At 37.6% G+C, this 27,230-nt stretch overlaps 7 protein-coding genes across 9 annotated transcripts; 4 read left to right on the forward strand and 3 right to left on the reverse strand.

Moving 5' to 3' along the window:
- Nucleotides 1-1,734: 1,734 nt before the first annotated feature.
- Nucleotides 1,735-6,078, forward strand: LOC119990541 (homeobox-leucine zipper protein GLABRA 2-like). The gene is made up of 11 exons (XM_038836512.1): nt 1,735-1,922; nt 2,053-2,345; nt 2,719-2,836; nt 3,036-3,230; nt 3,353-3,721; nt 4,096-4,197; nt 4,315-4,524; nt 4,630-4,804; nt 4,879-5,150; nt 5,231-5,317; nt 5,471-6,078. The coding sequence occupies exons 1-11, from the start codon at nt 1,821-1,823 to the stop codon at nt 5,849-5,851; spliced, it is 2,304 nt and encodes a 767-aa protein (XP_038692440.1). The 5' UTR covers nt 1,735-1,820; the 3' UTR covers nt 5,852-6,078.
- Nucleotides 6,079-7,329: 1,251 nt separating this feature from the next.
- On the reverse strand, nt 7,330-8,017 carry LOC119991863 (30S ribosomal protein S17, chloroplastic-like). Its single transcript, XM_038838362.1, has one exon. It carries the CDS (start codon nt 7,948-7,950, stop codon nt 7,480-7,482), a length of 471 nt encoding a protein of 156 aa, XP_038694290.1. The 5' UTR covers nt 7,951-8,017; the 3' UTR covers nt 7,330-7,479.
- Nucleotides 8,018-9,258: 1,241 nt separating this feature from the next.
- Nucleotides 9,259-10,788, forward strand: LOC119991662 (photosystem I reaction center subunit VI, chloroplastic-like). Its single transcript, XM_038838053.1, has 3 exons — nt 9,259-9,626; nt 9,728-9,854; nt 10,456-10,788. Exons 1-3 carry the CDS (start codon nt 9,496-9,498, stop codon nt 10,633-10,635), a joined length of 438 nt encoding a protein of 145 aa, XP_038693981.1. The 5' UTR covers nt 9,259-9,495; the 3' UTR covers nt 10,636-10,788.
- A 267-nt stretch (nt 10,789-11,055) lies between these two features.
- LOC119991660 (rop guanine nucleotide exchange factor 12-like) lies at nt 11,056-14,345 on the reverse strand. Its single transcript, XM_038838050.1, has 7 exons — nt 13,544-14,345; nt 13,348-13,464; nt 12,999-13,153; nt 12,845-12,919; nt 12,489-12,758; nt 12,060-12,380; nt 11,056-11,856 (listed from the first exon to the last, which is right to left on the reverse strand). The coding sequence occupies exons 1-7, from the start codon at nt 13,845-13,847 to the stop codon at nt 11,437-11,439; spliced, it is 1,662 nt and encodes a 553-aa protein (XP_038693978.1). The 5' UTR covers nt 13,848-14,345; the 3' UTR covers nt 11,056-11,436.
- A 356-nt stretch (nt 14,346-14,701) lies between these two features.
- On the forward strand, nt 14,702-15,891 carry LOC119991661 (glyoxylate/hydroxypyruvate/pyruvate reductase 2KGR-like). Its single transcript, XM_038838051.1, has one exon. The coding sequence runs from the start codon at nt 14,839-14,841 to the stop codon at nt 15,784-15,786; it is 948 nt and encodes a 315-aa protein (XP_038693979.1). The 5' UTR covers nt 14,702-14,838; the 3' UTR covers nt 15,787-15,891.
- A 381-nt stretch (nt 15,892-16,272) lies between these two features.
- LOC119991387 lies at nt 16,273-16,821 on the reverse strand. The gene has a single exon (XM_038837748.1). It carries the CDS (start codon nt 16,819-16,821, stop codon nt 16,273-16,275), a length of 549 nt encoding a protein of 182 aa, XP_038693676.1.
- Nucleotides 16,822-17,560: 739 nt separating this feature from the next.
- LOC119991824 lies at nt 17,561-25,502 on the forward strand. Of its 3 annotated transcripts, none has more exons than XR_005466276.1 (15): nt 17,561-17,956; nt 18,631-19,024; nt 19,118-19,295; nt 19,433-19,572; nt 19,652-20,834; nt 20,944-21,044; nt 21,148-21,292; nt 21,999-22,067; nt 22,187-22,232; nt 22,329-22,711; nt 22,911-22,990; nt 23,127-23,262; nt 23,375-23,433; nt 23,683-23,860; nt 23,982-24,064. XR_005466276.1 is itself a non-coding variant. In XM_038838307.1 (15 exons), the coding sequence occupies exons 1-15, from the start codon at nt 17,851-17,853 to the stop codon at nt 25,169-25,171; spliced, it is 3,348 nt and encodes a 1,115-aa protein (XP_038694235.1). In that variant the 5' UTR covers nt 17,563-17,850; the 3' UTR covers nt 25,172-25,502. The 3 variants fall into 3 exon arrangements, 2 of the variants coding, with proteins under 2 accessions (XP_038694235.1, XP_038694234.1); XM_038838307.1 differs by lacking the exon at nt 23,375-23,433 and adding an exon at nt 25,037-25,502 and having other exon boundaries at nt 17,563-17,956; nt 19,442-19,572; XM_038838306.1 differs by lacking the exon at nt 23,375-23,433 and adding an exon at nt 25,037-25,502 and having other exon boundaries at nt 17,564-17,956.
- The last annotated feature ends 1,728 nt before the right edge of the window (nt 25,503-27,230 follow it).

Raw genomic sequence — 27,230 nt, forward strand, 5'->3', positions numbered from 1 at the left:
ATTGGACTTGTAGGTTTGTAACTACCGTGGTAAAGAAGAGTAGTTTTGATAGCAAGTTGTTATGTAAACAATTAATATGAGCAAGCGTAACCGTGATTTGGGCATTTGCTGATTAAAAATGTGATTAATAACAATGAAATTTGTCATTAGATTAAGTAGTAGATTATTATCAGCCGGTTTTCTTGAAACTTCAATTTCATTGGAACAATACACATATGTGTGTTATTTTATTTTAATAACATTAAACTACTCGAAAAATGTTAGAATATATTATTATAATTTAGTTTCCTGGTTTTTATGTTGTTTCCTTATTTGTTTTTTTTCCTTTATTCCCCAATATAAAGGCTCTCTTTGTAGCATGTAATATATCAAATCAATATTTTATTTTAATAAGTTATAAAGGCTCTATTACAAGTAGAAAATTGTTGCAATTAACACAAGCAATATATATGTTTAATGTTATTAAAATAAATACGTTGTTATTTATAAAACTTATGGATATTTGTTTTTAAGTTGTTGGATATGACCAAATGGATGAGGTTAGAGTTGATATAGGGTTTACGGGTTAAAATTTATGATTTCGGTTTAGGATTTAAGATTGTTTTATGGACTTTAGTATTAGACATTGATCATGTCCAACGGTTTAAAAATAAAGGTTATGAATCTTATAAAACAAGGACGTCATTACTAGAGACGGTACATATATTATGACTTAATAACTAAATTTGAGAAAATGTGAAATCATAATACTAATATATATATATATATATATATATAGTATTTAGAGGTTTTTAAGATCTACATTTGAATCACTTAATAACATAGCATGATTTGAATGGATTTGCATAATTATAAAGTAATTGGACTAGTAGGTTTGTAACTACCGTGGTAAAGAAGAGTAGTTTTGATAGCAAGTTGTTATGTAAACAATTAATATGAGCAAGCGTAACCGTGATTTGGGCATTTGCTGATTAAAAATGTGATTAATAACAATGAAATTTGTCATTAAATTAAGTAGTAGATGATTATCAGCCGGTTTTCTTGAAACTTCAATTTCATAGGAACAATTAATACACATATATGTGTTCAATAGCATTAGCTAAATATATGTATATATTATATATATTCAATGCACTAGCTAGGTTTGCATGCATGGATGTCTTTCTCCCTTTCAAGATGAATAATTAAGTTGAATTCAGTAGGAGTAGTACATGGATCCAAATGGTGGACACATTTCATGAGAAGTCTTAATTCTATAGTATTTCAAACTGTTGTATATCACTTACAACTACATTAACAGTGTTCTTATCACCGAGAATGAAATCATGCTAAGTTTCCCTTTAGACATCTTATATATAAGCCAAAACTCGGGAGGTCATGCTTGCATGTATAGAAGTTTTCTACATGATAATAGGATAAGTTGAGTCAAAACCCAACACGTCGTCACAATGATATTGCTCCTAGTGGAAATCGAATTCAAGACCTTCCAAGTTCATACGATTTGGTCCCAAAAAGATTCACCAGTACATTATCGTCCAAGTGATTTCCTTCTTAATTAACACTCACTAATATTACACCCAAAATTATGTTCCAAAAACTTCCCCCCCACCTCGAAGAATATCTAACAGTCAACTACTCAACTCCTACCAGCCCCCCTTTTCTTCTCTCTCTCTCACTAATCCTCTTTTTATTTTGTTTTATATCCTTAAACCAACCCTACCCCACACATGTACACCTCCTCTCTCTCTCTCTCTCTCTATACCCCCCACCATTTGCGTACCATAAAACAACCAATTCATCATACATCTCCAACCCCTGCCATGGACATGGTGGAGATGTCTAACGATAATAATCACAACAACAATCCTCCCACTTCTCGCACCAAAGACTTCTTCGCCTCTCCCGCTCTCTCCCTCAGCCTCGTAAGCAACCCTAATATTATCTATACATATATATGTATATATATACACTATCTTTCATTCAAATTGTATGGTTATTAATCATGTGAATAATTAATAGTTGTTGTTGTTGTTGTGTTGTGTGAATACTTAGGCTGGGATATTTCGCGATGCGAGAGCAAACGCTGTTGGGCCGGCGAGTTCGGAAGGAGAGGAGGGAAGCTGTGGTGGAGGTGGAAGAAGAGATATTGATCCGACGGTGGAGATTAGTAGTGAGAACTCGGGGCCGGTGAGATCAAGATCAGTGGATGAGGATTTTGATAACGAACTGGGAGATCATGATCTTGATGATTTTGACGAAGACGATGACGATGGAGACAAGAAGAAAAAGAAGAAGAGAAAGAAATACCACCGACATACTTCTGAACAAATCAGAGAAATGGATGCGTGAGTATAGATTGTAACATAATATACCTTATCATGCATTGCAAATATATATATATATATATACAGGAAGATGTTGTTTCCAACCATTAAACCTGTGACCTTAAAGTTGTATCCCTATCAGTACCAGTGACTCCGATGTTTGCATGTATAATTACAGAAGAAAACAAGATTATAAAGTTAAGGATGACTCACAATGTTCTTTTTTCCTTTGTATTTTTCTGCATAAATAGAGTGTTGGTACATGATTGTGTTCGCCATTGTTTGATCAAGTGATGTACTATCAAGTTAACCTATACATGTGAATATATATATATATATTTGTATGTATGTACTAAAGGGTTATTGTTATTTGCTTATTTTGCATGTATTTCAGGCTATTTAAAGAGTCACCGCACCCAGATGAGAAACAAAGGCAGCAATTGAGCAAGCAATTGGGCCTGGCTCCTCGCCAGATCAAGTTTTGGTTTCAAAATCGTCGAACCCAAATCAAGGTGCGTGACATATATATATATATATAGCTCATAGTTATGAAAATGAAAAACGCCCAGTCGTTTGGTGGGCATTGGGCTGGAAAATTTTCGGTTACCAAAAAGAATTTTAAACTTTCATCTAATATTAAAAGTAAGATGCATGAGTACTCATTTATTTAATTTTTAATTTAATATAATTGAGACGACTACATATTTTCAGGCTATACAAGAACGCCATGAGAATTCCTTGTTGAAAAATGAAATAGAGAAACTAAGAGAGGGCAATAAAGCCATGAGAGAAACCATAAACAAAGCTTGTTGCCCCAACTGTGGCATGGCTACTACTAGCAGAGACGCAAGCATAACAACTGAAGACCAACAATTACGCATAGAAAATGCCAAGCTCAAAGCCGAGGTTTGATATCAATGCTACAAACTTCTACAACATTTTCAAAGCTAAATTTATCATCTATATATACATGTATATATATCTATACATTCTTGAAGAATTTTTTGGTATTTTGTCAATTTATATAGGTCGAGAGGCTTCGAAAAGCGATAGGAAAATACTCTGCAGGAGCTACGGCTTCTTGCTCAGAAAATGAGCAAGAAAACAGAAGCTCATTAGATTTCTACACTGGAATTTTTGGGCTTGAGAAGTCGAGAATTATGGAGATTGCGAATCAAGCATTGGAAGAGCTCAAAAAGATGGCTACAGCAGGAGAACCACTGTGGATTCGAAGCTTGGAGACGGGGCGCGAAATACTTAATTATGATGAATATGTGAAAGAGTTTAAGGTTGAATATTCAAGCAATGAGAGGCCCAAGAGATCGATCGAGGCGTCGAGAGAGACTGGTTTTGTTTTTGTCGATCTGCCAAAACTAGTACAAAGCTTCATGGATGTGGTGAGAGAAAAGGATTCTCCATCTTTGGTTGTTTTCACTTTTAAGCCCATCATGTCTTTTGGATGGTTGAATGGGTGTAAACTGTGAACTACCAGAGCAGCCCTCACCATGCTAGCGATAGGTAAGACTAGGCCGAAACTCATGCGTGTAGAGGCCTAAAAGTGGGACAAGCCACGAAACCATAATTCCAAAAAGAAATATCCTTGGTGGTTGGTTCGAACTCTCGACCTCGGGTGTCATACGCTCTAAATCCAGAGAGAATAGATAACCAACTAAGCTATCGCCAAGTGAATTTTTTTTTTCACGTTGACAGTTAACGATGGTATACATGAACTAATCAATCTTCTTCTTCTCCTTGTTTTATTTTGGTATAGAATCAATGGAAGGAAATGTTTCCATGCATAATCTCAAAAGCCGCCACGGTCGACCTTATCAGCAATGGTGAAGGTGGTACTAAAAATGGTGCGGTACAATTGGTGAGTAAGTTCAAAACAAATCTAAATTTTGTGTTGTTTCTGGACCTCAAGAAGATAAGATTCCATTATTTAAAACCTGGGTTCTCTTATGTAATGACATTTGATTATTGGGTGCAGATGTTTGCAGAGCTACAGATGCTCACGCCAACGGTGCCCACAAGAGAAGTGTATTTTGTCAGATATTGCAAGCAACTGAGTTCTGAACAATGGGCAATTGTCGATGTTTCAGTAGATAAGGTTGAAGAAAATATCGATGCTTCACTGTCAAAATGCAGAAAACGCCCTTCCGGTTGCATTATTGAGGATAAATCAAATGGTCACTGCAAGGTGTACATATATATACATATATATGTTTACAGATCATATGCTTTGTGTATTATTATTATTATGTCAATTATGCCGATGAATTCTACACTTTTAAACACTTGTTAGGTGATTTGGGTGGAGCACTTGGAATGCCAGAAGAGCCCAGTTCACAGCTTGTATCGGACTGTCGTTAATGGCGGTCTGGCCTTTGGGGCAACGCATTGGATCGCCACATTACAGCTCCAGTGTGAAAGGCTTGTTTTCTTCATGGCAACCAATGTTCCTACCAAGGATTCAAGTGGTAAGCCCAACAGCATTCACATATATTTTCAATCATATTCAAGAAGGAAGCATTTTAACTGTGTTCAACAATAGGTGTTGCCACACTGGCTGGGAGGAAGAGCATTTTGAAGTTGGCACAGAGAATGACATGGAGCTTTTATCACGCAATCGGGGCGTCAAGCTACCATACATGGAACAAGGTCACAAGCAAAACAGGGGAGGACATAAGGATTTCTTCCAGGAAGAACTTAAACGATCCTGGCGAACCTATCGGGGTGATCCTGTGTGCAGTTTCATCTTTGTGGTTGCCTGTCTCTCCTCATGTCCTGTTCGATTTCTTAAGAGATGAAGCTCATCGACATGAGGTATGATTCCCTCACCTAAATGATAATAGAAGAATCACAAAGGGAAGTTTTGGTTAACAAATATTGCTATGAACTTTCAGTGGGATATCATGTCAAGTGGAGGTCCAGCACAAACCATAGCAAACTTAGCCAACGGCCAAGATCGCGGCAATACAGTAACGATTCAAGTAAGCTCTTGACGGCCAAAGTGTAGGAAACAAAGATTAATAAAAAATAATAATAAATTCTTTCAATGTGTTATCTGCAGTTTTAATAGCATAATGCATACTGCATAGAGTAAGAATCCAGTTTCCTAAACTTATCTTGGTTTACAAATTCAGGCAATGAATGTAAATGAGAATAGCATGTGGATACTCCAAGATGGCTGCACAAATGCATATGAATCCATGGTGGTTTATGCTCCTGTGAACATTACAGGCATGCAGTCTGTGATTACTGGATGTGACTCAAGCAATGTAGCAGTGCTACCTTCAGGGTACTCAATTCTTCCAGATGGGATTGAGTCAAGACCTCAAGTGATCACATCTAGGCAAGAGGAGAAGAGCACAGAAGGAGGATCTTTGCTTACTATAGCATTTCAAGTTCTAACTAATGCATCTCCAATGGCCAAACTTACCATGGAATCTGTCGAGTCTGTTAACACATTAATATCATGCACATTGCGAAATATTAAAACAAGCTTAAAATGCGAAGATAGTTGATTGTCGTAGCCTTTATTAATTAGGAAACACTTATGATTGTTAAATTATTAGGGTTTTCTCTATTCCTCCCCAAGATTTTTTTTGAAACAGAGGAGGTTATCTTCTTTCTCTTTTTTTTGTAGATTTGTTTTACATCTTCTTCAATTAGAATGGACAACATGGAGTAGCAGATTTATTTGTAGCTGGAATTTTGAGAGTAATCTACAAATCTAAAAAATGAGATACTCATATACAGAATTCTTATTGATCGAATTCATTTTGTCGGCAACATATATATCATAAGAATCAACTCAGATGTAACAAAGATAGACCATGACTACCAACAAGGGAAGATTTCATTTATCTATTTATCTGTTAGTGTAATCACTTATACTCCAACAAGAGAAATCAAACCAAATATTCAAATGGAGTTTCATCTATTCACTCTGATCAATCGCTGCATCATATATTTACACAAAAAGGAGCTCACAAATCACTTAACAAACATGGTATATCAAATCAACCAGAATCAAAGTTTTGCCTTTTAAGGGTTGCTGAAAAAAAAAGATCTCCAAATATTATCCCCATTGTTTGTAAACTTCCCCATGCCAATGGATCCCTTTTTTATTTTTACATTCTCCTCCCAAAGCACTATTGGAGTCCATCTAGTCCTCTGGCCTGCTTTCAGTACCATGGGGTTGCCTTATATATATATTTAAGATATTCAATTTCCATATCCATTTGGTAAAAGTTAATGCAAATAATTCATTTCCTCCCTACAGTGCTAATGTTCACTTGTAGAGAGAGTCTATCTTAAAAGTTTAAAACTGTTTGCCGGGGAGTCAGTCAATGTTAAAATAATAAAATCACTCCAGCTATGCAACAGTGCGCATTGCAAGCCCATAGACAACATCTCCTATGCATACAATTGAACATGTAGGCTCCAACTCCCCCTGCATACTAGACTGTCAAAACACATCTTAGGCCAGTCGTCACAGGAAAGGTTCATGTTATGGTTTCCATTCACATACGATAATAAAAAATCTGCTCTAATAACATTTATCAAAGCTAATACCAGTATTCCAAAACACTACAGCCTACCCAATGTTATAAGTGTTCTCGAATTCTACATCATTGGTAAACCACAAAGTTAAATCCATTTTCTCAGCTATCATTCCAAGTTCCAGATAATTTATGTTTCTCGTTATAATCAGCTGCGAATGAACTTCTCACTTCATGGCACAATATTCACTCTAACATAACTACAAAAGACTACCTAATCATGTCCTTTCAAACTTGTTCCTCGTGCTTTCATCCGATCCTCTAAAATTTTCCTCACTGTTCCTAACCACCCTTCATAATTTGACCCCACCTCAAGCTTTCCCCAAAATCAGAACAACTAAGCCACACCAACTCAAGCGAAATGGTCGAAATCTAAGTACAAAAACAGTTAAAATCAAAGTAAAATCCAAGCTGCTCTTTGAGAGTAGAGGATCAGCAAGATAACAGTAACTGTGATGCCAGGGCAATCCATACCAGGAAATAACAAATTCTGAAAAAGATGATAATTTCATTGTCTTCAAACAAGAAACTATCCCAAACAGAACCAAATTAACAATACAAAATAATCTCAAACAACAGACCTCACACTAAGCCTGTAGCTCCTCCCCTTGCTGAGACTCCAAAGGAATTCCAAGCTCCTGTGCCACCCCATCTTGGCTTCCCTCACTCTCCTCCTTCTTCTCCTTATTCTTCTTCCGAACCTGTACAGGCATGGCAACAAAAGCCTTGGTCTTGCTAATGGGTCTGCTTTTGAGAAGCTGAACGATGTCCCCAACTTTGAACTGGTTATCCTCATCGTGAGCCTGGTACTTCTTCTTCTTCCTCACTCTCCTCTTGTACTTGGGGTGTGGCGCCAGGCGGGTCACCTCCACCGCTACGGTCTTGTTGCTTGTGGAGCAAACTACTTTGCCCTGCATTGATTTCAATGCCCTGATTGGAGGCATAAAGGAGGGTCGCGAAAGGGATGGAGGAGGGATTGGTGAGGGTTTTGAGAGAGTGATGCCATGGAGGAATGGATTGGAAATCTTCAAAGAATTGAGTGAGGACGCCAGTAACATTTTTGTCTGGGGTATGGGAAGATCCCAAATGAGGATAGCCCGATAAGGGAGGAAAGGAGATGAGGGAGAATGATGGGCTTTATTTGTATTTATTAATGGGTTAATATCATTTTTACACATTGAAACACTGAAAGATAGTCGCTGTTTTAATTTATAGATCGTTGTTTAAAATGTTTCAATTTGATCATTCAATAATAAAATTATTTCAAGAGCAGATTTTTTCACTTTGATACAGTCAAACTGTATATGTGATAATTAATATTTGGAGAGTCAATGAGTCACATGTTCAGTTTGATTGCCCCAATGTGAAAAAATATGTCCAAAAGACCAAGTTGAAACAATTTTAGAGGCAGTTGCTTCTTAATCGTAAAATACTTGCGCAAATGGCTATATTAAATAAAAAAAGTCTTTATATGATTTCCAATGAAATAAAAAAATAAGGCAATTGGAACGAATCGCTCGAGATGCTTTAAATGGAGTTCCCTGAATAATGAACTCCGGGAAGGTAGAGTAGAAATTTGTATTATAGAATAGGATAGGATACAGTCGTTAAAATGAGCAAACACGTTCAATAAAAAAAGATTGATTCCTTGTTCTTACCCAATTCAATTCGTTTTTTTCTTACAACCTGTATTTTAAACAAAAAAGAAATCCTTATTTGAATTCGGATTGGGAGTTTGATTCTATTGAAGAGTAAGCCTATTGATTTGATTTCGGGTTCTAAAACCAGCAGTTCTAGCAGTCGACTCGCCTTTTTCAAATTGTTTTTCATTATTAAGAAACGGTAACAAAGATAAAATACGAGCTTGTTTGATAGCAATAATTAGATGATCAATTGAAACATTTTAAATAATGGTGCGTAGATTGAAACATTGATTATCTTTCGATGTGTAAAAATGATATTAACCCATTTATTAATTGATAGTATAGTATTTTGGTATGTTTGCACAGTGTTTGGCTTGAAGACAACCTATTCAGGCAAAGGTTTGTTCGATAAAGAGTTCGTTATGGTATCATTGCATTATGATGAGTTCGAAGTTGAAATTACAATGAGATGTTTCCACTCGTTACTCGCGTTGCAACGCGATTGACAACATTTTCAGATCAAAACACGAGATTTTTTTCAATTGTCCTCAATGAATTTCATATCTTTTTTTGCAAAAATAAATTCATCAAAAGTCATTTGATATTAATAAACAATATTCATTCTTTTAATGAATTCACACATACTTTGAGTGACACCTCAAACAATTTTTGTTATCGCAACTCATCTCCCTCACCGCACAAGCGAAACAGAGCACAATCCCAAATACACAGTCAACTCTAGTGGCATACAATTATGCGAGGATCATAATCGGATAGGCTTACCCACCTTGCACCAATGTGGCAGTAGCTCAATGGGTTCCATATCTCTCCCAGGAAAATCAACGGCCCACGAGTTCAGCTTGGATTCGTGAAGAATATCAAAAGCGCAGTCAATCTTCATACTTCACAACTTTCTTCAACCGAAACCCACAAGTTAGTGTGGAATTAGAAGCAAAGGCCATGGCGTCTCTAGCAACAGTAGCTGCCGCGCAACCAGCCACTATCAAGGGTTTTAGTGGAAGCTCTCTGATGGGAACAAAGCTCGCCGTCATGCCAACTCGACAGAGCTCGAGACCCAGAAGAAAAGTCAGGTACACATGCCTTTACAAATTACAATATCTGATAAACTACCCAGAAGAAGAGTTTGATTGTGATTATTATTTTCTGTCTGTAATGTTGGGTATTTGGACAGTGCTGGTGCTGTGGTGGCTAAGTATGGAGACAAGAGTGTGTATTTTGATTTGGAGGATTTGGGGAATACTACTGGACAGTGGGACTTGTATGGGTCAGATGCACCTTCACCATACAACCCTCTCCAGGTTTGTCTCAATTCCTAGTTTGAACCTGATTGCATATAAATCATCAGACAAAAAAAAAGGCAAGTAGAAAAAGATTGAATGTGCTTGCTTTCATTGAGAGTTAAGAGTTGAACCTCAAGACCTGCTTAGGAAACATGTGCTCTAATCAATCTGAGCTATGAAAGTTGTATGTTACTTGTAGGACTTTAGTTATTGTTCAGTTTATACTGGCAAAGACTTTCATGTCATGGTCTCAATAGATTGAGAACTCCTTCTGGAAGTAGTCTATGAATGGGATGCGATCCTATCATCTTTGATACATGAATATCAAGCAGTCATGTTGAATCGAAGAGTGGTTCAGTTATGTTGGGACAGTTTTGCGACATTGTTTCTATAAACGCTGCTCTAGGTTCATTTTTAATGTGATAATCGAAGAAGAATTAGTTCAGGCATGCCTCATGGCCCTCATCTGATTGGTTACAGTAGTGTTTTCGTCTAGTCATATGTAGCTAACAACTATGACATGTTATGATGTGCTATCATTTGTGATGCCTCTTGAATCATGATTGTAGCAAAGCAGTTAGCATTAGTTTCTCATCGTATTTATGAATTTGAATTGCAGAGCAAATTTTTTGAGACATTTGCAGCTCCATTCACCAAGAGAGGATTGTTGCTCAAGTTCTTGATATTGGGAGGTGGTTCAGTTCTAACTTACGTCAGTGCCACCGCTCCTGATGATGTTCTTCCAATCAAGAAGGGTCCGCAAGAGAAACCAAAGCTAGGCCCCCGTGGCAAGATCTAATTTGGGTTGGATCCTTATCAATCGCCCTTTTCATTGTATGTATTACGTTTTTCCGATTTTAAGACTTGTAAGTGTGTCTAATTCTACTTAAAGAAATCTTCTTCATTCTTATCTCTCTTCACTCTTGTGGTTATATTAGATTGATTTGATGCACATTGCTTCGAACTATAATCATGTTCTTCCCATTTTTGAAGTAGGTTTATGCCCCAAAAGAACGTAGAAAAATCTGTCACTTTAAAGCTTGAAAACATATATAGAACTCTGCTTCCATCCTAGAAAAATGAGTAAATGCATAGTTTGACTGATAGGGATAACATGCTTGTACAAATAGATGTAGGAGAAATGAGAATGTTACATTAGATGGATGGTGCGCAAAGATTGACCGAGATATGGTTAGATGCTAGATAGGTCTTCTTTAAGTCATCCTAGAAATCTCTCTGTCCCTCAATTTTTGGCTTGGAAGAGAGACTCGACTCTTGAGTCTGGCCAACCAAGCAAGAGACTTTAAAGTCTTCTACACTGATAATCAATCCGGTATGAAAATTCATTGCCTAGGAAGATCTGGTTCTCGTGCTACCAAACTACGAATCCATTTTTAAGACAGAAGAAAGAACATCTGTAATACTTCAAACCCAGTAGGTTTTACAAAAGATCATTCTTTCCTATTTACAAAAAGAACTGAATAAAAAAGGTGATGACAATGCCAAGGATCTGAGAATTTACATTTCAGCTCATACATTTCTTGTTCATCTCTTTCTCTAGCTCTCCATTTTCATTTCATTTCTCCCTCAATAGTCGCTATTAATGGCGTGCTGTTGGGCTTCTTAGACCACCTAAGTTCTCCAGGTAAGAAACCTTCTTGTTGGTCACTATCTCGCCAAGTTTCTCACCATCTTTGCATAAGTCATCTGCAAAGGGCTCCTTCTTCATCTCTGCCTCGCCTTGATCCAAATTCCAACCCATGAAATCCGACAATGTCTTGGAATTGGAAGTGGGTGTTTCTGAGTTGTCATTCTCTATATCTTCTCTCGGGGGGGACTTGTCTGGTAATGGGGGAGAAGAAGGAGGCAAGTCTCTGAAGCGGTTCCTCTTGCATGAAACTTTTGATGGATTTTGAGTGACATAGTCAGCATAGAGTACATCTTCAATCCTGGAAGTGACTGTGTATGCTAAGCTTTCTAAAATTCTGGAATAACTTTCCAGAATTGCCTGCCCTACATCCTGTTCGATTTATATAAGGTCATGTGTTAGCTATGAGTATGTAATTATTAGGCATCAGCTTCTGCCTTCAAAAATATGTCAAAATTTATATATCTTTCATATTCATGATCAAAGCTACTAATTGATTTCATAATTTACCTACCACCGTGAAACGTTTATGTGATGTTGTAAATAAGAAACAAATAGAAAAATCTCTTTCTTACCCTGTTGTATTGGATTTTGCTAATATCTAATGAGGATTGAGGAATTCCCGGGAACCGCTGCTTGATGAGGAGTAAGATGGTCTCCGCTCTCTCTTCAAATAGTTCTCTCTTCTCCAAACTCACAGCTGAACCCCAGGCAGATTTTCCATCTTTTTGGTTCATCTTCCTCTTCCAAATTACTATAGAAGCCTCAATCCTGTTCTTGAGGTCCAGGGTCTTGTGCTCCGATGATAGGTCCATTGTAGACAGAAACTGGTCAGGATCAAAGAATTCGACCGTAATACTCCTATAGATTGAGTCACCAAGGCTTGCCCTTCCATTCTGTCGAAGTATAACAAAGAATTAGACCTAGTCAGGATTCAGGAACTCATTAAGGTAAAAAAAATTGGTGCGGAACATCTCAATAAGACTTTTTCGATCTTTCTTTACCTTTGGCAGGGATTCGATATAGTTTTCTGGAATCTCCATTTCTGATAAAACTTGAGCATTGATTGCCATTGCTGCTTTAAGCACTTGGTTCACACAATCTTTCTGGTATTGTAGAAACTTCCTTGTCATCTCTGATAGACCATTTGGGGGAACTTTAACTGTAGGTAGCCACCATTTATCATTTCTCTTGGTGCTTCCTTTTTCAGAGTCCGGGGCGTCTTTCGACACATAATTGAACTCGCTTTGATCCTTGAAGTTATCTAGACAATCCTGCCAATTATTCTCAACACATTAGATTTTACTAGGACAATTCAAGATTAAATAAACCAGGAGCTTGTAAAGATTAAGGTTGTTACAATGAGCATTGCATCAAGCTTCCGCAAGGCTGGAATATTCATAAGTAGATCGTTTCTCTGCCTTGTAACCATTATCTGCACAACAAGAAACAAATATCCTGAGATAACATACCCTTAGATATTGCTTGAGAATGACAGCAAGATAGGAGAGTACCTCCATATTTGTTCCATCCTTGGATTTCTGTTGAGAAGGAACAAATTCAACAATGTAATCGGTGACAGATAAAAGCCAATCGATTTCTTTTCTCCACCTTGCTTTCCTTTCCGCTGACATGGGTTCCAGGCGCGATTGTTCACCGAAGACAGAAGCTGCATTCCATTAGCAAAACTAATATCAGAAATCATCTTATATAAGATTCTTATAGTCATCGAAGAAAAATTTATGTCTTCTTGTCCTATGTTCTTCTGTCAAGTGCTTTTTCTCCTCAATCTGTTGGCACAAACATTTCACCTTTCATCAAACGATTGTCAGAATATGGAAAAGAGGGTAGGCGTAGAGATACCAGCAAGGTTGGTGATGGCATTTGATAAAGCCAAAGCTGAAGAAACTCCCTTTCCTCCACCAGACATATCCTCACCCAGAAGCAACTTAGCAAATCTTTCCTTCATAAATTCCATATCTGAATCGAAAATATAAAAACCGAAATTATAATCATATAATACCATCCTTGATTACATATGCATTGAAGCTAAACTCACCTGAGTTCTTATCTTTAGTTTGAGGAGCTTCATCCTTGCTCAACCTTGACTTGGGACCTTTATCGTTGCGACTAAGAGCATACCCGGCTTGTTGCCTTAGAGGAGGTTGATCATTAGGAGTTCTTGATCCTTGACTTCTAAACGAGACCCTGTCATCGGAGGAAGACTCCTCAAAAGCAACATCCATGCTCAAACTCTTTACATGACGCCCTCCTCCTCCGCCACCTGCATTCTCCTGCATCCCCTTGAAATGATACAATCTAGACCTGTAATTCTCTTGTTCTTGCTCCAAATCACGAACCATTATGTTGTTGTTGTTTTTTTTTTGTGTATAATGGAATAGAAACTAAGAACAGAACATGAGAATTGTTAAAGCTGAAAGGGAATGGACAGAGAGAGAGGGAGAAATGAATGATTGAATGATGATCTCTCCTATTGGTTATTTTTGTCTAAGAGAGACAGATATGGAAGAAACAAAGAGGAAAAAGAGGAAAAACCCAACTTCCAAATCATGTTTTCAGTATTTTGTGAGCTTGAGAAAATTGTGGAGATGATTATTTTGCTGTTTTTTGGTGTTGGAGGAATCGTGGGGTGCATGTTGTCGAAAAAATGATAAATTAAAATGAATTGGAATATTATTTTTGGTGTATTATTTATGATGATGTGGATGGTTGATTTTAGATTAACAGGTCAAACACCTGGGAAGACAGACATGCATGGCTAACCACTACCATAACCATCTCTTCCAGCACTACCAACCCACCAAATGGTCGGTTAAGATGGCATGGTAGAAGAAACCGAAAACCATTGCTGATAGCCTAGAAAAGAATCTCTCTTCGGTTAAACTGTATGAATTTGAAAGGCTCTAAATTCAATTCTCACTAGTAACAATGCTCTGTATTCACGTGTTGGGCTTTTGTCTAATTTATTTTCTCATCAGGTGAAAAACTTTTACGTGTACGAACTACCCGAGTTTAGGCTTAAATGAATGAAATTTTTTTTTTTTTTGAGTTTATTACTTCCAATTTACCTTACTAGAAAATTTTATATCTCGAATTTAGATTTATATTGAATATTGAATGTCTAAATATTTTTAATTTGATTTTTTAAATAAAAAATATATGACAAAAACAATTAAAATACAAATTTAATTTTAAAAACTTTCAAAAAAATTTAAACCCTCAACTTGATTTTACAGCCGGCACTGGTGTAAAATTTCTACAGCAGAGCCCCGGCGGCACCCCCAACTTTCTCCTCGCGAGACCCTACGAACCAATCACAGCCTAACAGGAAAGATGGAGACAAACGGAGTGCTACTGACTTGCCCAATGTTCCCATACCTGGAACACGAACTGGAGACTCGCTTCACCCTGTTCAGGCTCTGGAACCATCCTTCTTCGACGCTCGATGAGTATTTGAGAGGCATTCGGAGTTGCGTCAAAGCAGTGGTCGGAAATACCAAAATTGGCGCCAGTACCGAGCTTATAGATGCTTTGCCGTCCTTGGAAATTGTTTCTACTTACAGTGTTGGGTTGGATAGGATTGATTTAAAGAGATGCGAGGAGAGAGGGATTAGGGTTACGAATACCCCTGATGTTTTGACTAATGATGTCGCTGACCTCGCGATTGGGTTGGTGTTGGGGGTTTTGAGAAGGCTTTGCCCGGCTGATCGCCATGTGAGGAGTGGCAAGTGGAAGGATATGGATTTTGCATTGGCTACCAAGTTCAGTGGTAAATCAGTTGGAATCGTTGGGTTAGGCAGGATTGGCTCTGCAATTGCACAGAGAGCTGAAGCTTTTGGATGTAAGATCAGTTACTATTCAAGATCCAAGAAATCATATCCAAACTTCAAATACCACTCGAGCATCACTGATTTAGCAACCAGTTGTGAAATCCTGATTGTGGCGTGTGCTCTGACAGAAGAAACCCATCACATCATAAACCGAGAAGTCATTGATGCATTGGGAGCAAAGGGCATTCTCATCAACATTGGAAGAGGCCCTCTCATGGATGAAGCCGAGCTCGTTTCCGCCCTTCTTGAAGGTCGTCTTGGAGGGGCTGGCCTTGATGTATTTGAGAATGAGCCTGAGGCGCCTGAACAATTGTTTGGCCTGGACAATGTTGTTCTCTCCCCTCATTTGGGGAGTGACACCATAGAGACCTGCACAGCAATGGCAGACCTTGTGATTGCAAACTTGGAGGCACATTTTAGGAACGAATCTTTAATTACCCCAGTTATATGATTCTATGTAGGAAGGTATGTTGTGTACTATGCAGTGCTTAACTGGAATTCTACAGTAAAAAAATCACTCTTTAATATTATTGATGTTGGTTTTTTGTTCTGAAAATTATTTCCTCCTTATCAATTCCTGGTTGACAGTCGGCTATTTGGTTTAATCCTAGTTTGCTAAATTTCCATGACGTCCCCAACCCAACTCCCATTCACATGAAATTGAGAAGAAAATCACCAGAACAAGACCTAAAACATCATTCCAGGCAAGTCATAAGAGTTTCATTAGAATCGAGAATAAGGAATGAAAACAGAGACATTTAAGGGTCCGATTGAAGGAGATTGAAGCAGAGGATAAGACTCCCATACTATACGGAGCACCAACGGAGCCTTAGGGTTTAGAACCAACAACAGCAAAACCTCATCATCATATACATAATAGTAGCTCACTTAACATACCATAGCTTATTCCAATTGGCAAGCAGAAAAAGACGAAACTTTACCGACTAACTACTTGGGGATTCACACCAAAACCCTCCGTTAGAATTGGCCTCTCAGTTCCTTTCTCCTCCTCCTCCTCTTCATCACCCACCGTTTTATCACCATTATTCAATTCAGCCTCCAGTCCTTGCAATCCATCCACACAGTCCCTTCCTTTCCCTAACTCTTCCTGCTTATCCACATCTGACCCATCACCTACCACGACCTTATCCCCCTCTTCCTCAATGCCCTTCTCCGCAACACAAGACCCGGGCGCATCCTTCTCAGGAACCACTCCAACCAAAGCGTCTGGCACGCCCGTACTCGGCGACAAGCCAACGACTTTGTCCGACACGTCCTTCCCGGAAGGCCATGGATCGCGGACGCAATCCCCCGACTCTTCGGAGAAGATGGACCTAGCACGGGACTTAACGACGTCGGCGGCCGCCTTCACAAAGGCCTCGTGGATGGATTCAGGCGGTAGGGCGCATTCCTCGAGGCCAGCATCTTCCAGACGCGGAGGAAGGATCTGGTCGAGAAGCCCTTTTTGCTCCTTTGAAGCCTCCATAAAGAGTCAGTGGAACAGAAAAACTTCAGCTGAAGATTTTCCAAATGCAGTAATCTGGTTTAATTAGGGTTTATACTATTACTTTTTCTGCCCCTTATGTTTTATCTCCGACTGGAAAACTCGATGACACTTGTCAAGTTAAGACACGTGTCATTTGATAGGGCCATAAATCCTAAATCATAAAGACACGTATCTAATTTATTACAAGCTTTGCGAGATAGTGTGCAGGAAAAAAAAACAGAAGAAGGAATAAATCCATTTATTTCGAATTTTTTTTCTTGGATGGGGTCTACTGAATTTATTGTAATCATCTTCCAAATAAAATAATGCACATATTTAATTATATCTGTCAATTAAATTATGAAACGGTCATCATATTCTGATTTTGCAAAATTATATGGCCAATAAAAAAGTTTTGGATCATAAAAAAATAAAAATAAAAAGTTTGGAAAGCAAAGGAATCATGTGTGGTTGGCTGGTTGGAATATTTCTTATCTAACCCCAAAGAATAATCTTCTGAAGAATATTATTTTAATTGGGACCATCAAATCGTGTCAGAGGTATTCTCTCCCCCTTTCACATTAACAGTAAGGAAATTAAATTGCAAAGAAAAAAATAAAATAAATAAAAATTATATGCAAAAGGGTTAATTATTATTAAGCACGTAAACACACAAAATTACTAAATGAAAAATAAATAAAGACCAAGAATTAAACCTAACGGTCATCGGCGTTGAATAATTAAACTCTTCGAATAGTTCTACTGTTCTCGGATTCCTTTGCATCATTTTTTTTTTAAAATTTTATTTTTCTCTAGTATTTCTCTCCCGATTCGATCTAACTTTCAACTTCGCATTATCTGATATTTTCTTAGAGATGGTTTCTTCTCTGTTGGTTGGTTGAATTCTGGTTTTTCGATATGCTCGGCGGTCGTGATTGATTGCCGAAATGGGAGAGGAAAGGTTTGATTTAGAGATTTGCTTCACGTTTTCTGGGGTAATGAACTGATTTTTTGGAAATTCTGTGCACAATGAGCACGCAAAAGCAAGTGATGATGCGGGACCTTGTCGAGGAAGCGAAGAAGCGGATCGTGTTCTTGGTCATATGCGTCGTTGGATTGTCCTATCTCATGTCCCGTAAGTTATTTCCACGATTGAACTGATAGCTTATTTTTCTTTCTTTTTACTTATTCCTTTTCTGGGAAATGCATTGATTCTTATGGTCTAGTAAACTGCTGGGATTGGAGAATTGTAATTAGGTTATTTTTGTTGCTATAAGCCATTGTTTGTGGTTTATCAGCTAATTACTTTTACTCTGTTCAATCAAATTGAGTTTGTTTACAGTTATTGCTCTTTTGATGTATTAGAAGGTATATTTGATTGTAATCAGTTGTCTAGGGAATTTAGCATTGCAAGGGGAATAGCATCCTGGATTGTTTGGACAGTTCATATGTTTATATATAACCTCAATGGCTATTATGGATCAGTACAATTCAGCTGTAGAATCATATCTGTGCATTGGGTGGGGCTATTTTGTTGCACTATCTTTTGTTGATGTGTTGAGGTGCCTAGCCATGGTTGATGGTTGTTACTTTCTGATAGGCGAACAATTGTATAATGCCTCTGAAAGAATAGACATTCTTATCTGTAACCATATTTCTCGCTTATAGTTTATTTAGCTCCATTTATGATATGTGCCTTCAATTCAGTTATTTGTTTCAATGGTGGCCGCTATTTGCTTTTGTTATGTTGTACCATTCTTAGTAGTTTTACTTGCCCTATATTTCATTAATTTTTCTTTTATGTGTCAGTGACAAGCTCCTCAGTTTGGGTCAATTTGCCTGTTGCTGCCGCCTTAATTGTCCTCCTTCGTTATCTCTCCCTTGATTATGACATGCGAAGAAAAGCTGTTACATACAATAGCAAACCTGCCACAGAAAATACGTCTTCAAAAAGGAAACCTGTTGATTGTACTAAAACTATTGAAAAGTCTGATTGGAGAAGGAGAGTGAACTCTCCTGTTGTCGAGGATGCTATAGATCATTTTACCAGACATATAGTGTCTGAATGGGTGACGGGTCTATGGTATTCTCGCTTAACACCTGATAAAGAAGGGCCAGAAGAACTGGTGCACATCATGAATGGTGTTCTTGGAGAAATTTCAGCTCGAATGAGGAATATAAATCTTATTGATCTTCTGACAAGGTTGTCCTTCTATACCTCACCTTTTTGTTCAAATTTGGACTGGTTGTACTCGGATGTTTTTTAGTTGTGAATTAATCTTCCTAGATAACACAGGGATATTATTAGTGTCGTATGCACCCACTTGGAGCTTTTTCGTGCTGCTCGTGCTAAGGTTGAGAAGAAACAATCAGAATCGCTGACTGTTGAAGACCGAGACAAGGAAATAAGGCTTGTCCTGGCTGCTGAGAACAAATTGCACCCTGCTTTGTTTTCTGCTGAAGCAGAGCACAAGGCATTTCTCTTGAACTTTTGATTTCCAAAATGTGCTAATTTGTTGGACCGATAGGTCTTATTCTTGGGAAAACTTATTCCTTGATTTTATTTGCTTCCTCAATTTAGGTGATTATACCATCTAAATTTTTTCCTCAGGTCTTGCAGCACCTGATGTATGGTCTCATATCTTTCACATTCAAGCCTGATGATCTGCAGTGCTCCTTCTTTCGTTTTACTACCAGAGAGCTCCTTGCTCGTGCAGTGATGCGACCAGTCTTGAACTTAGCCAGCCCAAGGTTTATTTTTATTATTTCTTTAGCTTCATACATATTTTACCTCTATCTAGTTCCCATGTTTGTCAATTTTTCATGACAGGTTCATCAATGAAAGGATTGAATCCGTAGTTATCTCTAGGACAAAGGCTAGTAAAAGAGTAACTGCTGCACAAGAAGCATCTCAGTCCAAGCCAAATGCATCTGCAAATATCTCATCTGATCGTTTTTCTAGGATTTTAGATCCTACTGTGACAGGGGTTGAACTTGTGCAGCTAAATAATAATCAGTCTACAACCAAATCCAATGCAGCTACAGCCTCAATGGATAATGGTAATGGGATTAGTCTTTCAAAAGATCCGTTGCTTTCAGTGGATACCCGATCTTCTCGCTCATGGAACTCATTGCCCTTTGATTCCCAAACTAGTAAAGAAAGTGGCATTCAACAGCACCGTTCGGGAGAATGGGGTGACATGTTAGATATGATTTCTCGGAGAAAGACCGAAGCTCTTGCACCAGAACATTTCGAGAACATGTGGACTAAAGGAAGAAATTACAGAAAGAAAGAAGGGGAAAATAGGTTGATTGAGCAAATCCAAGAGAACCCTCCAGTGAATAAGCCAGTTACAGTGGTTCGCTCAAATGCAAATTCTAAGCCCAAGGAAAGGAATGGTGTTACCAAACTCAATTCCTCTCAGAGTCACGATGTTTACTCATTATCTGCTGATGGATCTTCATTTTCTTTTTATCAAAATGATGATGAGCACAGCCTCATACATATGGAGGACGTTGAATCAGGCACTAGTTCTTATACATCGGAAGAGGAAGACACAGACAATGTAACAGGTCTTGATTCTCCTGGAACCAAAGTTTGGGATGGTAAAAGTAAAAGAAATTTGTCTGTTTCTCATATTCATCATCCGCTTGAAAATCTCGAAGGCCATATGAGAAAGAAAATTGGTAGAAGTCACCATCATTATCAAGGAGTAACTGGGTCCCATTCTAGCAGGAAAAGGTCAAGATCAAGCAATCAGAAGCTGCATGTATGGAAAGAGGTTGAGAGAACAAGCTTCTTGTCTGGAGATGGACAGGATATTCTAAATTCTTTAAAAGAACGAACAAAAGTTGAGGATTCTAGTGATGATTCTGAGAGTTTGGGTAGACTTTACAGTGGAGCAATGGCTTCATGTTCTGCAGCATCTTTGTCAAGAGCCGAAAGTCATAGCTTGACTGTTAATTCCCTGGAAAGCTCTTTTGTGGATTCATTTTTTAAGTTGAGATGTGAGGTGCATACTGTATACCTCAGTACTTTCTCTTGGTAGTTATAATGTTTCGGATGATGATGGTGAATGTTTCGGAATATGAAAAGGTTTTGACACTCATCTGCTGTTGCAGGTATTAGGTGCCAATATTGTGAAGAGTGGCTCTAGAACATTTGCTGTATACTCCATATCTGTCACAGATGTAAATAATAATAGTTGGTCAATCAAAAGAAGGTACTGGGATTAGAGTGCTATACAACTGATTTCTGTATAACTGCATTTGTCTGCATTTATCTGAAACTTATTCTGCTGTAGTTCATTCCGTTTTTCCCTACAGGTTTCGACATTTTGAGGAACTGCATAGGCGTCTCAAAGAGTTTGCAGAGTATCATCTTCATTTGCCACCAAAGCATTTTCTCTCGACAGGCTTAGATGTACCTGTCATTCAAGAACGGTGTAAATTGCTTGACAAGTATTTGAAGGTAAATCTCTTCTCCCCTTTTTCTTGCTTTTACTTGGCTTAACTTGTTAGACTCTTGGAAAAAGGATATAAATTATCTGCAATACATTATACATGGAGGATGAGTTTTAGCACTTTGGTAAGTGCAATAAAAGGCTTTCTGTGATGAGGAAAAACTGCATGTGCATTCTATCCTCTCTCTGGTAACCTTGCACACATGGTTTGACCATTAGAGTTCTTCCGATGGATGTTAGAGCCTATTAGGCAATCAGCAGCATGGTGGATGTTTAAAGTGTTGTGGTAAGAGATGCTAAAAAACATTGTTTGATACTGTATGCTTCCTTAATTTTTTTAAGAATTGTTGGGATAATAAATGCATTGCACGTGCAAAGGCAATATGACAAAATATTTTATAGGATTAAATTAGTAAAAAAAAAATAGTCTAGGTTTATAACTGTGTTTATGTAGCAACCTATTTTAGAGCTGGAACCAAACACATAATGAAGCTCTTATTTGGAATGATGAAGAAGTACTTCTACTCATCAAAGAATAATTCAAAAAGGTTCCTAACCTAATAGCAAGGTGTGACATTTATTGCTCATTGCCTACAAGAAATAATTAGAAATCTGTGCTTTGTTTTACCAAACTAATTCTCTCTCTAAGGTTATAACCTTGAATGAAGTTTTATTTCTTTCATTAAAGATCCACTTGACGCTGTTGTTCATCAGGAACTCCTGCAGCTTCCTACAATTTCTGGAACATTTGAATTTTGGGACTTTCTTTGTGTTGATTCTCAGGTTTGATGATTTCTTCTTCTGTTGATGGATTTTTTTTTTCCTTTTATTGGGGAAGAGGATTAGCGGTTATCATCTTTATCTTAGAGAAAATTTCTTATCCATTATATTGTGCACTGCAGACTTATGTGTTCTCAAGTTCGTTTTCTATCATCGAAACTTTGTCAGGTGAATTTTGTTTGATGCAGTCTGTTAAATTGTCAATGCTTCTTTTCCTTATTTTGACTATTCCTATATTTTTGTGCATGCTTGGGAACTTTTCAGTTGACCTGGATGATAAACCATCTGAAAAGGATGAAAAAGTTTCAAATATTGTTCAGCCTTTAAGTGGTTCATTATCATCTACTGGGGAGCAATTGGGTACTGAGTGCAAGGAAGCTACATTGCAGACAAGGAATGATTTTGTAACTGATGGAATAAGGTTGACCGCAAAAGAGGTATCTTTTTCTCCAGGAAAAAAGCCTGGTAAAGAAAGTGTAAAGTCATTTGTGGATTCCGGTAGTGATTTGGATATTAGAACACAAAAGGACAGATCATTCATCAGAAACTCAGGGAAGATTTTGGAAGGAAGAAAGAATGGAGGCAAAGATGAGGCATCAATGTTGCCTATTGACGACACTGCTAGTGACCCTACCATTCCTACAGAGGTAACTAATGACTTAGTGCTATACTATCCATTTATGCATCCATAGTGATCCATATATTAAAGGTTTCATGAATGAGCGTAGAACTGTCAATGTCATTCAATTTTATTATATACTGTGCTTTGTCACTATTCATTATATTATGAGACCTATTCTAGATGATGCCATATTAGGTTTTCTTAATACAATTTCTATCATGCAGTGGGTGCCACCCAATTTAAGTGTCCCAATTCTAGATTTGGTTGATGTCATTTTTCAACTCCATGATGGTGGATGGATCAGGTACTTTAAAGCAAACATTTTGAAAACTTGTTCTTGTAGCTTAAAATAATATTTTATTGATTTATATATTTACACTAGTTTACACAACATTTGTGCATGGTTATTAAGCTGAATGCTAATGTCTATTGCATTACAGGCGGAAGGCTTTCTGGGTTGCCAAACAAATACTACAACTAGGAATGGGAGATGCCCTTGATGATTGGTTAATAGAGAAAATCCAACTGCTACGTAGGGGATCAGTGGTTGCATCAGGGATCAAGCGCATTGAGCAGGTATTTAGTGGTGACATTTAATTCCTTTCACTTTTCATATGTTTGACATAGTTCCACAAGAAGACATGGCTGGACACATGACGTGTTATATTTTATACTTAATTTTGTGAAGATAGCAGTATTGGAGGTGTAAGCTGAAATTTGTCTCCACATCAATTCCCTCTCGATTAGGTAATATACAGTAAACTTTATGGCTTCAATGGCATGACCTTGGTATATCTCACCATGCCCATCAGGTTCTAACGACACACTATGATTTTCAAGTAAAAAAGAACCTGTGTGATTAACCTAAAAAGTAATTAAGTTGCCTACAAATATCTAAATGGTAGAGGAGAATGTTACTTTTGTTTAGGCCTTTAAGCAAGAATACTTACATGCCCAAGTGTCATTCCTGATCTGACATTTATGTGATGAAAATAGATACTGTGGCCTGATGGGATTTTCATAACCAAGCATCCAAAGCGACGGCATCCACAAAACTCACCACAGAATTCACCTCATGGTGGGCAACCAACAGAAATGTCATCACCTAGATTGAGCGAAGAACAGCAGCGGGAAGCAGATCGCCGTGCAAAGTTTGTGTATGAGCTGATGATTGGTAAATACCATTCCTCTCAACTGATCCTATGTTCATTATTTGCATTACACGGCATCCTAAGTTTTTAAAAAAGATTGTGGCTGGTTTTGGAATGCTAATGAGTGCTATTACTGCATGGCAGACAATGCGCCAGCTGCCGTTGTTGGTTTAGTCGGTCGTAAGGAGTATGAACAATGTGCGAAGGATCTATATTTCTTTCTGCAGGTAAATTTTTGGTTTATGCCTGAATTGATATCTTCATTATTTGGTATGACTTCCAAGGCCGAAAGGCACTAGATGATGGGTGACCTTATTCTGGTATTTCCTCCGTACTTGGCCTGCCTGCATATCCATTTTAATAGTCATCACATGCTGCACCATTTTTTTAATATAGTAGGACATGCTGTATTAATTCTCTGCGAGTTTGCATGCATTCTTTTTTTTTCTTTTATTGGTTGGATGAATTTCTACCCTTTCCCTTTTTCCCCTTTTCGTGTGTGCCAAATGGTTCCGGCTTCAGGAACCTTAAGAGTAGTGTCATGTGTGCGCCCTTCATATGGCATTCTAGGTTGAACAATTAATGTGTGTTTGAAGTTCTTGAGCTGGCCTTTATATGTCACTATGCTATCATCTTTTTGAGTGCTTCACTGCTTCTCATGCATTGACATTCTAAGTAATAAGGTCCTTCCTATATTTCTTTTGTATTTTGCTACAATGATTTTTTGCATTTTTTGTTCTGGAAATTATTAAATATAAAAAAAATTTAACTATTTAAGTAAATAAAACGATGATCAAGTACCTCATAGCCATGCCTGCTAGTATGGAAGTGGGAGTAATCTTTCACGATAAAATCTCTAAGTCGGTTGATTAGGATAAAATTCATCTTTTAGGAACCGTACATGCATCCTTTGATGCATACGGTTCAACAAAAATCGAGAATCAATGTGTAGATCCTAGCTCTCTTTCTTTTTTCCTAAGAAGCTCTTTCTAATTTTCTATTCTAACAAAGATGGGAAGGCTAGGTGCTGAGAGAATCCAGTTTCATATGGGATAAGATAGTTTTTGGACACAACAGTTGGTGTTACTGTTGTATGAGATTTTCCTATTGTTTATTTCGGAAATCTGAGTTGTTTTTATCACTTTTACACACTGTTTTTGACATATTTTAACAGAGGTAGTGGCTATCTTCTTGTGCAGTCCTCCGTTTGTCTGAAGCAACTTGCTTTGGACCTTCTTGAGCTGCTGCTTTTATCAGCTTTTCCAGAAATGGATCATGTCTTTAAGCAGCTGCATGAGGAAAAGCATAGATTTGGTGAATTTAGACCAAGCTGATGGGTCTCCTCTCCAAATGCCATTTTTGGGATCAAAGACAATCCAACATTTTTTTAAACCCTGAGGTACATAACTTCTTGTTGTTGCTTTGATTTAGAAGCCTGATGGCTCTCATTTGTTTTGAATTGCAATTTCAACTTGGATGGTTTATACACAATACTTTTTGAGTTTGTATTTAGCTCATGCATCGGCAGTTCAGGAAAATGTATGTAATTACGGGTTAGTGCAAAAATATGATATGAAAGCTTCTCGCTTGCAATCAAATACGAATGTAGTCTTTATTGTTCAGCATGCTCCATATCTATAAAAGACCTGCTTCACTTTTCTAAAACTACGTACTTCAAATACATCACTTCTGTTTTTGAGATTCTAAGATCAAAGGTGCACTGCTCTTACTAGCTATGAAAAATGCTTGAAACCTTCAATTTATAAACCCATTTTTTCTGGTGTTTGATGTTGAGAGGATTCTACATGCACATGGAATTGGGGGTAAAATGATTTTTCTGGTGTTTGATGTTGAGTGGATTCTACATGCACATGGGATTGGGGGTAAAATGAAGATCATAAATTAAGGTTATGTAGCATTGCCCTCCTAGCTATACTCTGGCTTTCTGTTTTTGGTAAGTACTAGCTATACTCTTGACTACTTGTTTTTGGTAAGTACTAGCTATACTCGACGTGTGTACTTTTGATTGGTTTCATTACTATAACGCTTTTTAAAGGCTTTACTTGAAGGTGTAATTTTCTAGTTACTGTACTGTGTTCTTCAGTTGTGGCATTCCCATTGCCCAACATAAGTGTGTGCTATATAGGTGCCCTACAAGTGCATCAACATGCAGTAAATAAATGTATAATTGTAAACCTTTGTGGTATATTATAACATGACATTGAAAACCCTTCCCAACTCCCCTATTGTAGCGTCCAACCTCAACATCTAGATAGCATGTCTGGTAAATTACATTAACTGGTTTTTATACACCAAAAATGGTAACAGGATTTTCTGCTCCGACTAAAAAACAGACACCAACCATGACATAAACAACAGGAACGATGGAATGGTAACAAGGCTTTGAGTTTGATTGCCATGATACTAACGTTACAGTCAAATGCATAAAATTTGGCTCGTGCATAATACAACGGCAGGCACAGTGCTAACAAGCTAAGCCATTACCGCACCAGAGGCAATGGATATTACTTTCTACAAAACAGGATTACTAAGAGTTTACTACCCTCAACTGCCAAGTTTTTGTTGACGCTGGAGGTAGAATACAAACTTCATACCAATTGTTCTACACAACCAATAAGGCTTGGAAAAAACCCAACTCCAACGCATAACCATAAAACAGCGACACCAATCCATTAATTGGATTTTACAATGAATGGTAATCCTATAAAGCATAGAGCCACTACAAACGACGTTTACTTTTAGTTATGTAAGTTCATGCAGCACAAAAATTCAGAGTAAACAATCCTCAAAAGAATGGTGGTGAAGAACTGCAAAACTTCAAATTCAGCTTGTGAACATAACACACCTACTACATCAGTACCCACTAGAACCAAAAACTCTACCGGATAACAGTGAAATTTGGTGAGCTCTTAGGGTCAAAATAACAAGTTTTTTAATCAAGGGCCCTATACCAGAATTACGTATTAATAAAAACACAAGAATTGATATGATTTAAAAGAAGCAATCAACTAGTTCTCTGTTAACAATTCCCCTAACTTTTACACGAAACATTACCATTAAAACAGCAAAAACAGGAAGCAAAAATACCATGAGAACAAAGTTTTTGACTCATGCTAGGCAGTACAAATCACTGTTCGAATAAAATACAATTATAACAGAAAACAGGAAGTGAATACAATGAGAACAAGTTCTTTGACTTATACTAGGCAGAACAAATCACCCTTAGAACAAAATAAACAAGTAGATAACCAAGGAATTTGCGTGTCCCTATGGCTCAAAAATACAATGTTTTAACCAAATGGAAAACAGAGGTTACTCTTGATATTCAAATCGGTATAATCCTTTCCCATATAACTAAGCATATTGATGGTT

Source organism: Tripterygium wilfordii, chromosome 22 (assembly GCF_013401445.1).
Source record: "Tripterygium wilfordii isolate XIE 37 chromosome 22, ASM1340144v1, whole genome shotgun sequence".
Taxonomy (NCBI): Eukaryota; Viridiplantae; Streptophyta; class Magnoliopsida; order Celastrales; family Celastraceae; genus Tripterygium; species Tripterygium wilfordii.

Coding starts and splice junctions, on each gene's coding strand:
- LOC119991661 (XM_038838051.1), top strand. CDS start 14,839: ATGGAGACAAACGGAGTGCTACTGACTTGCCCAATGTTCCCATACCTG.
- LOC119991660 (XM_038838050.1), bottom strand. CDS start 13,847: ATGGTTCGTGATTTGGAGCAAGAACAAGAGAATTACAGGTCTAGATTG. Junction 13,465..13,543: donor AACTAAAGATAAGAACTCAG/GTGAGTTTAGCT, acceptor TTTTCGATTCAG/ATATGGAATTTATGAAGGAA. Junction 11,857..12,059: donor GCAAAATCCAATACAACAGG/GTAAGAAAGAGA, acceptor TAAATCGAACAG/GATGTAGGGCAGGCAATTCT.
- LOC119990541 (XM_038836512.1), top strand. CDS start 1,821: ATGGACATGGTGGAGATGTCTAACGATAATAATCACAACAACAATCCT. Junction 2,346..2,718: donor CAAATCAGAGAAATGGATGC/GTGAGTATAGAT, acceptor CATGTATTTCAG/GCTATTTAAAGAGTCACCGC. Junction 5,318..5,470: donor GCAATACAGTAACGATTCAA/GTAAGCTCTTGA, acceptor TTACAAATTCAG/GCAATGAATGTAAATGAGAA.
- LOC119991863 (XM_038838362.1), bottom strand. CDS start 7,950: ATGTTACTGGCGTCCTCACTCAATTCTTTGAAGATTTCCAATCCATTC.
- LOC119991824 (XM_038838306.1), top strand. CDS start 17,851: ATGAGCACGCAAAAGCAAGTGATGATGCGGGACCTTGTCGAGGAAGCG. Junction 22,068..22,186: donor TTCTTTGTGTTGATTCTCAG/GTTTGATGATTT, acceptor TGTGCACTGCAG/ACTTATGTGTTCTCAAGTTC. Junction 22,712..22,910: donor ACCCTACCATTCCTACAGAG/GTAACTAATGAC, acceptor TCTATCATGCAG/TGGGTGCCACCCAATTTAAG.
- LOC119991387 (XM_038837748.1), bottom strand. CDS start 16,821: ATGGAGGCTTCAAAGGAGCAAAAAGGGCTTCTCGACCAGATCCTTCCT.
- LOC119991662 (XM_038838053.1), top strand. CDS start 9,496: ATGGCGTCTCTAGCAACAGTAGCTGCCGCGCAACCAGCCACTATCAAG. Junction 9,627..9,727: donor AGACCCAGAAGAAAAGTCAG/GTACACATGCCT, acceptor GTATTTGGACAG/TGCTGGTGCTGTGGTGGCTA. Junction 9,855..10,455: donor CACCATACAACCCTCTCCAG/GTTTGTCTCAAT, acceptor TTTGAATTGCAG/AGCAAATTTTTTGAGACATT.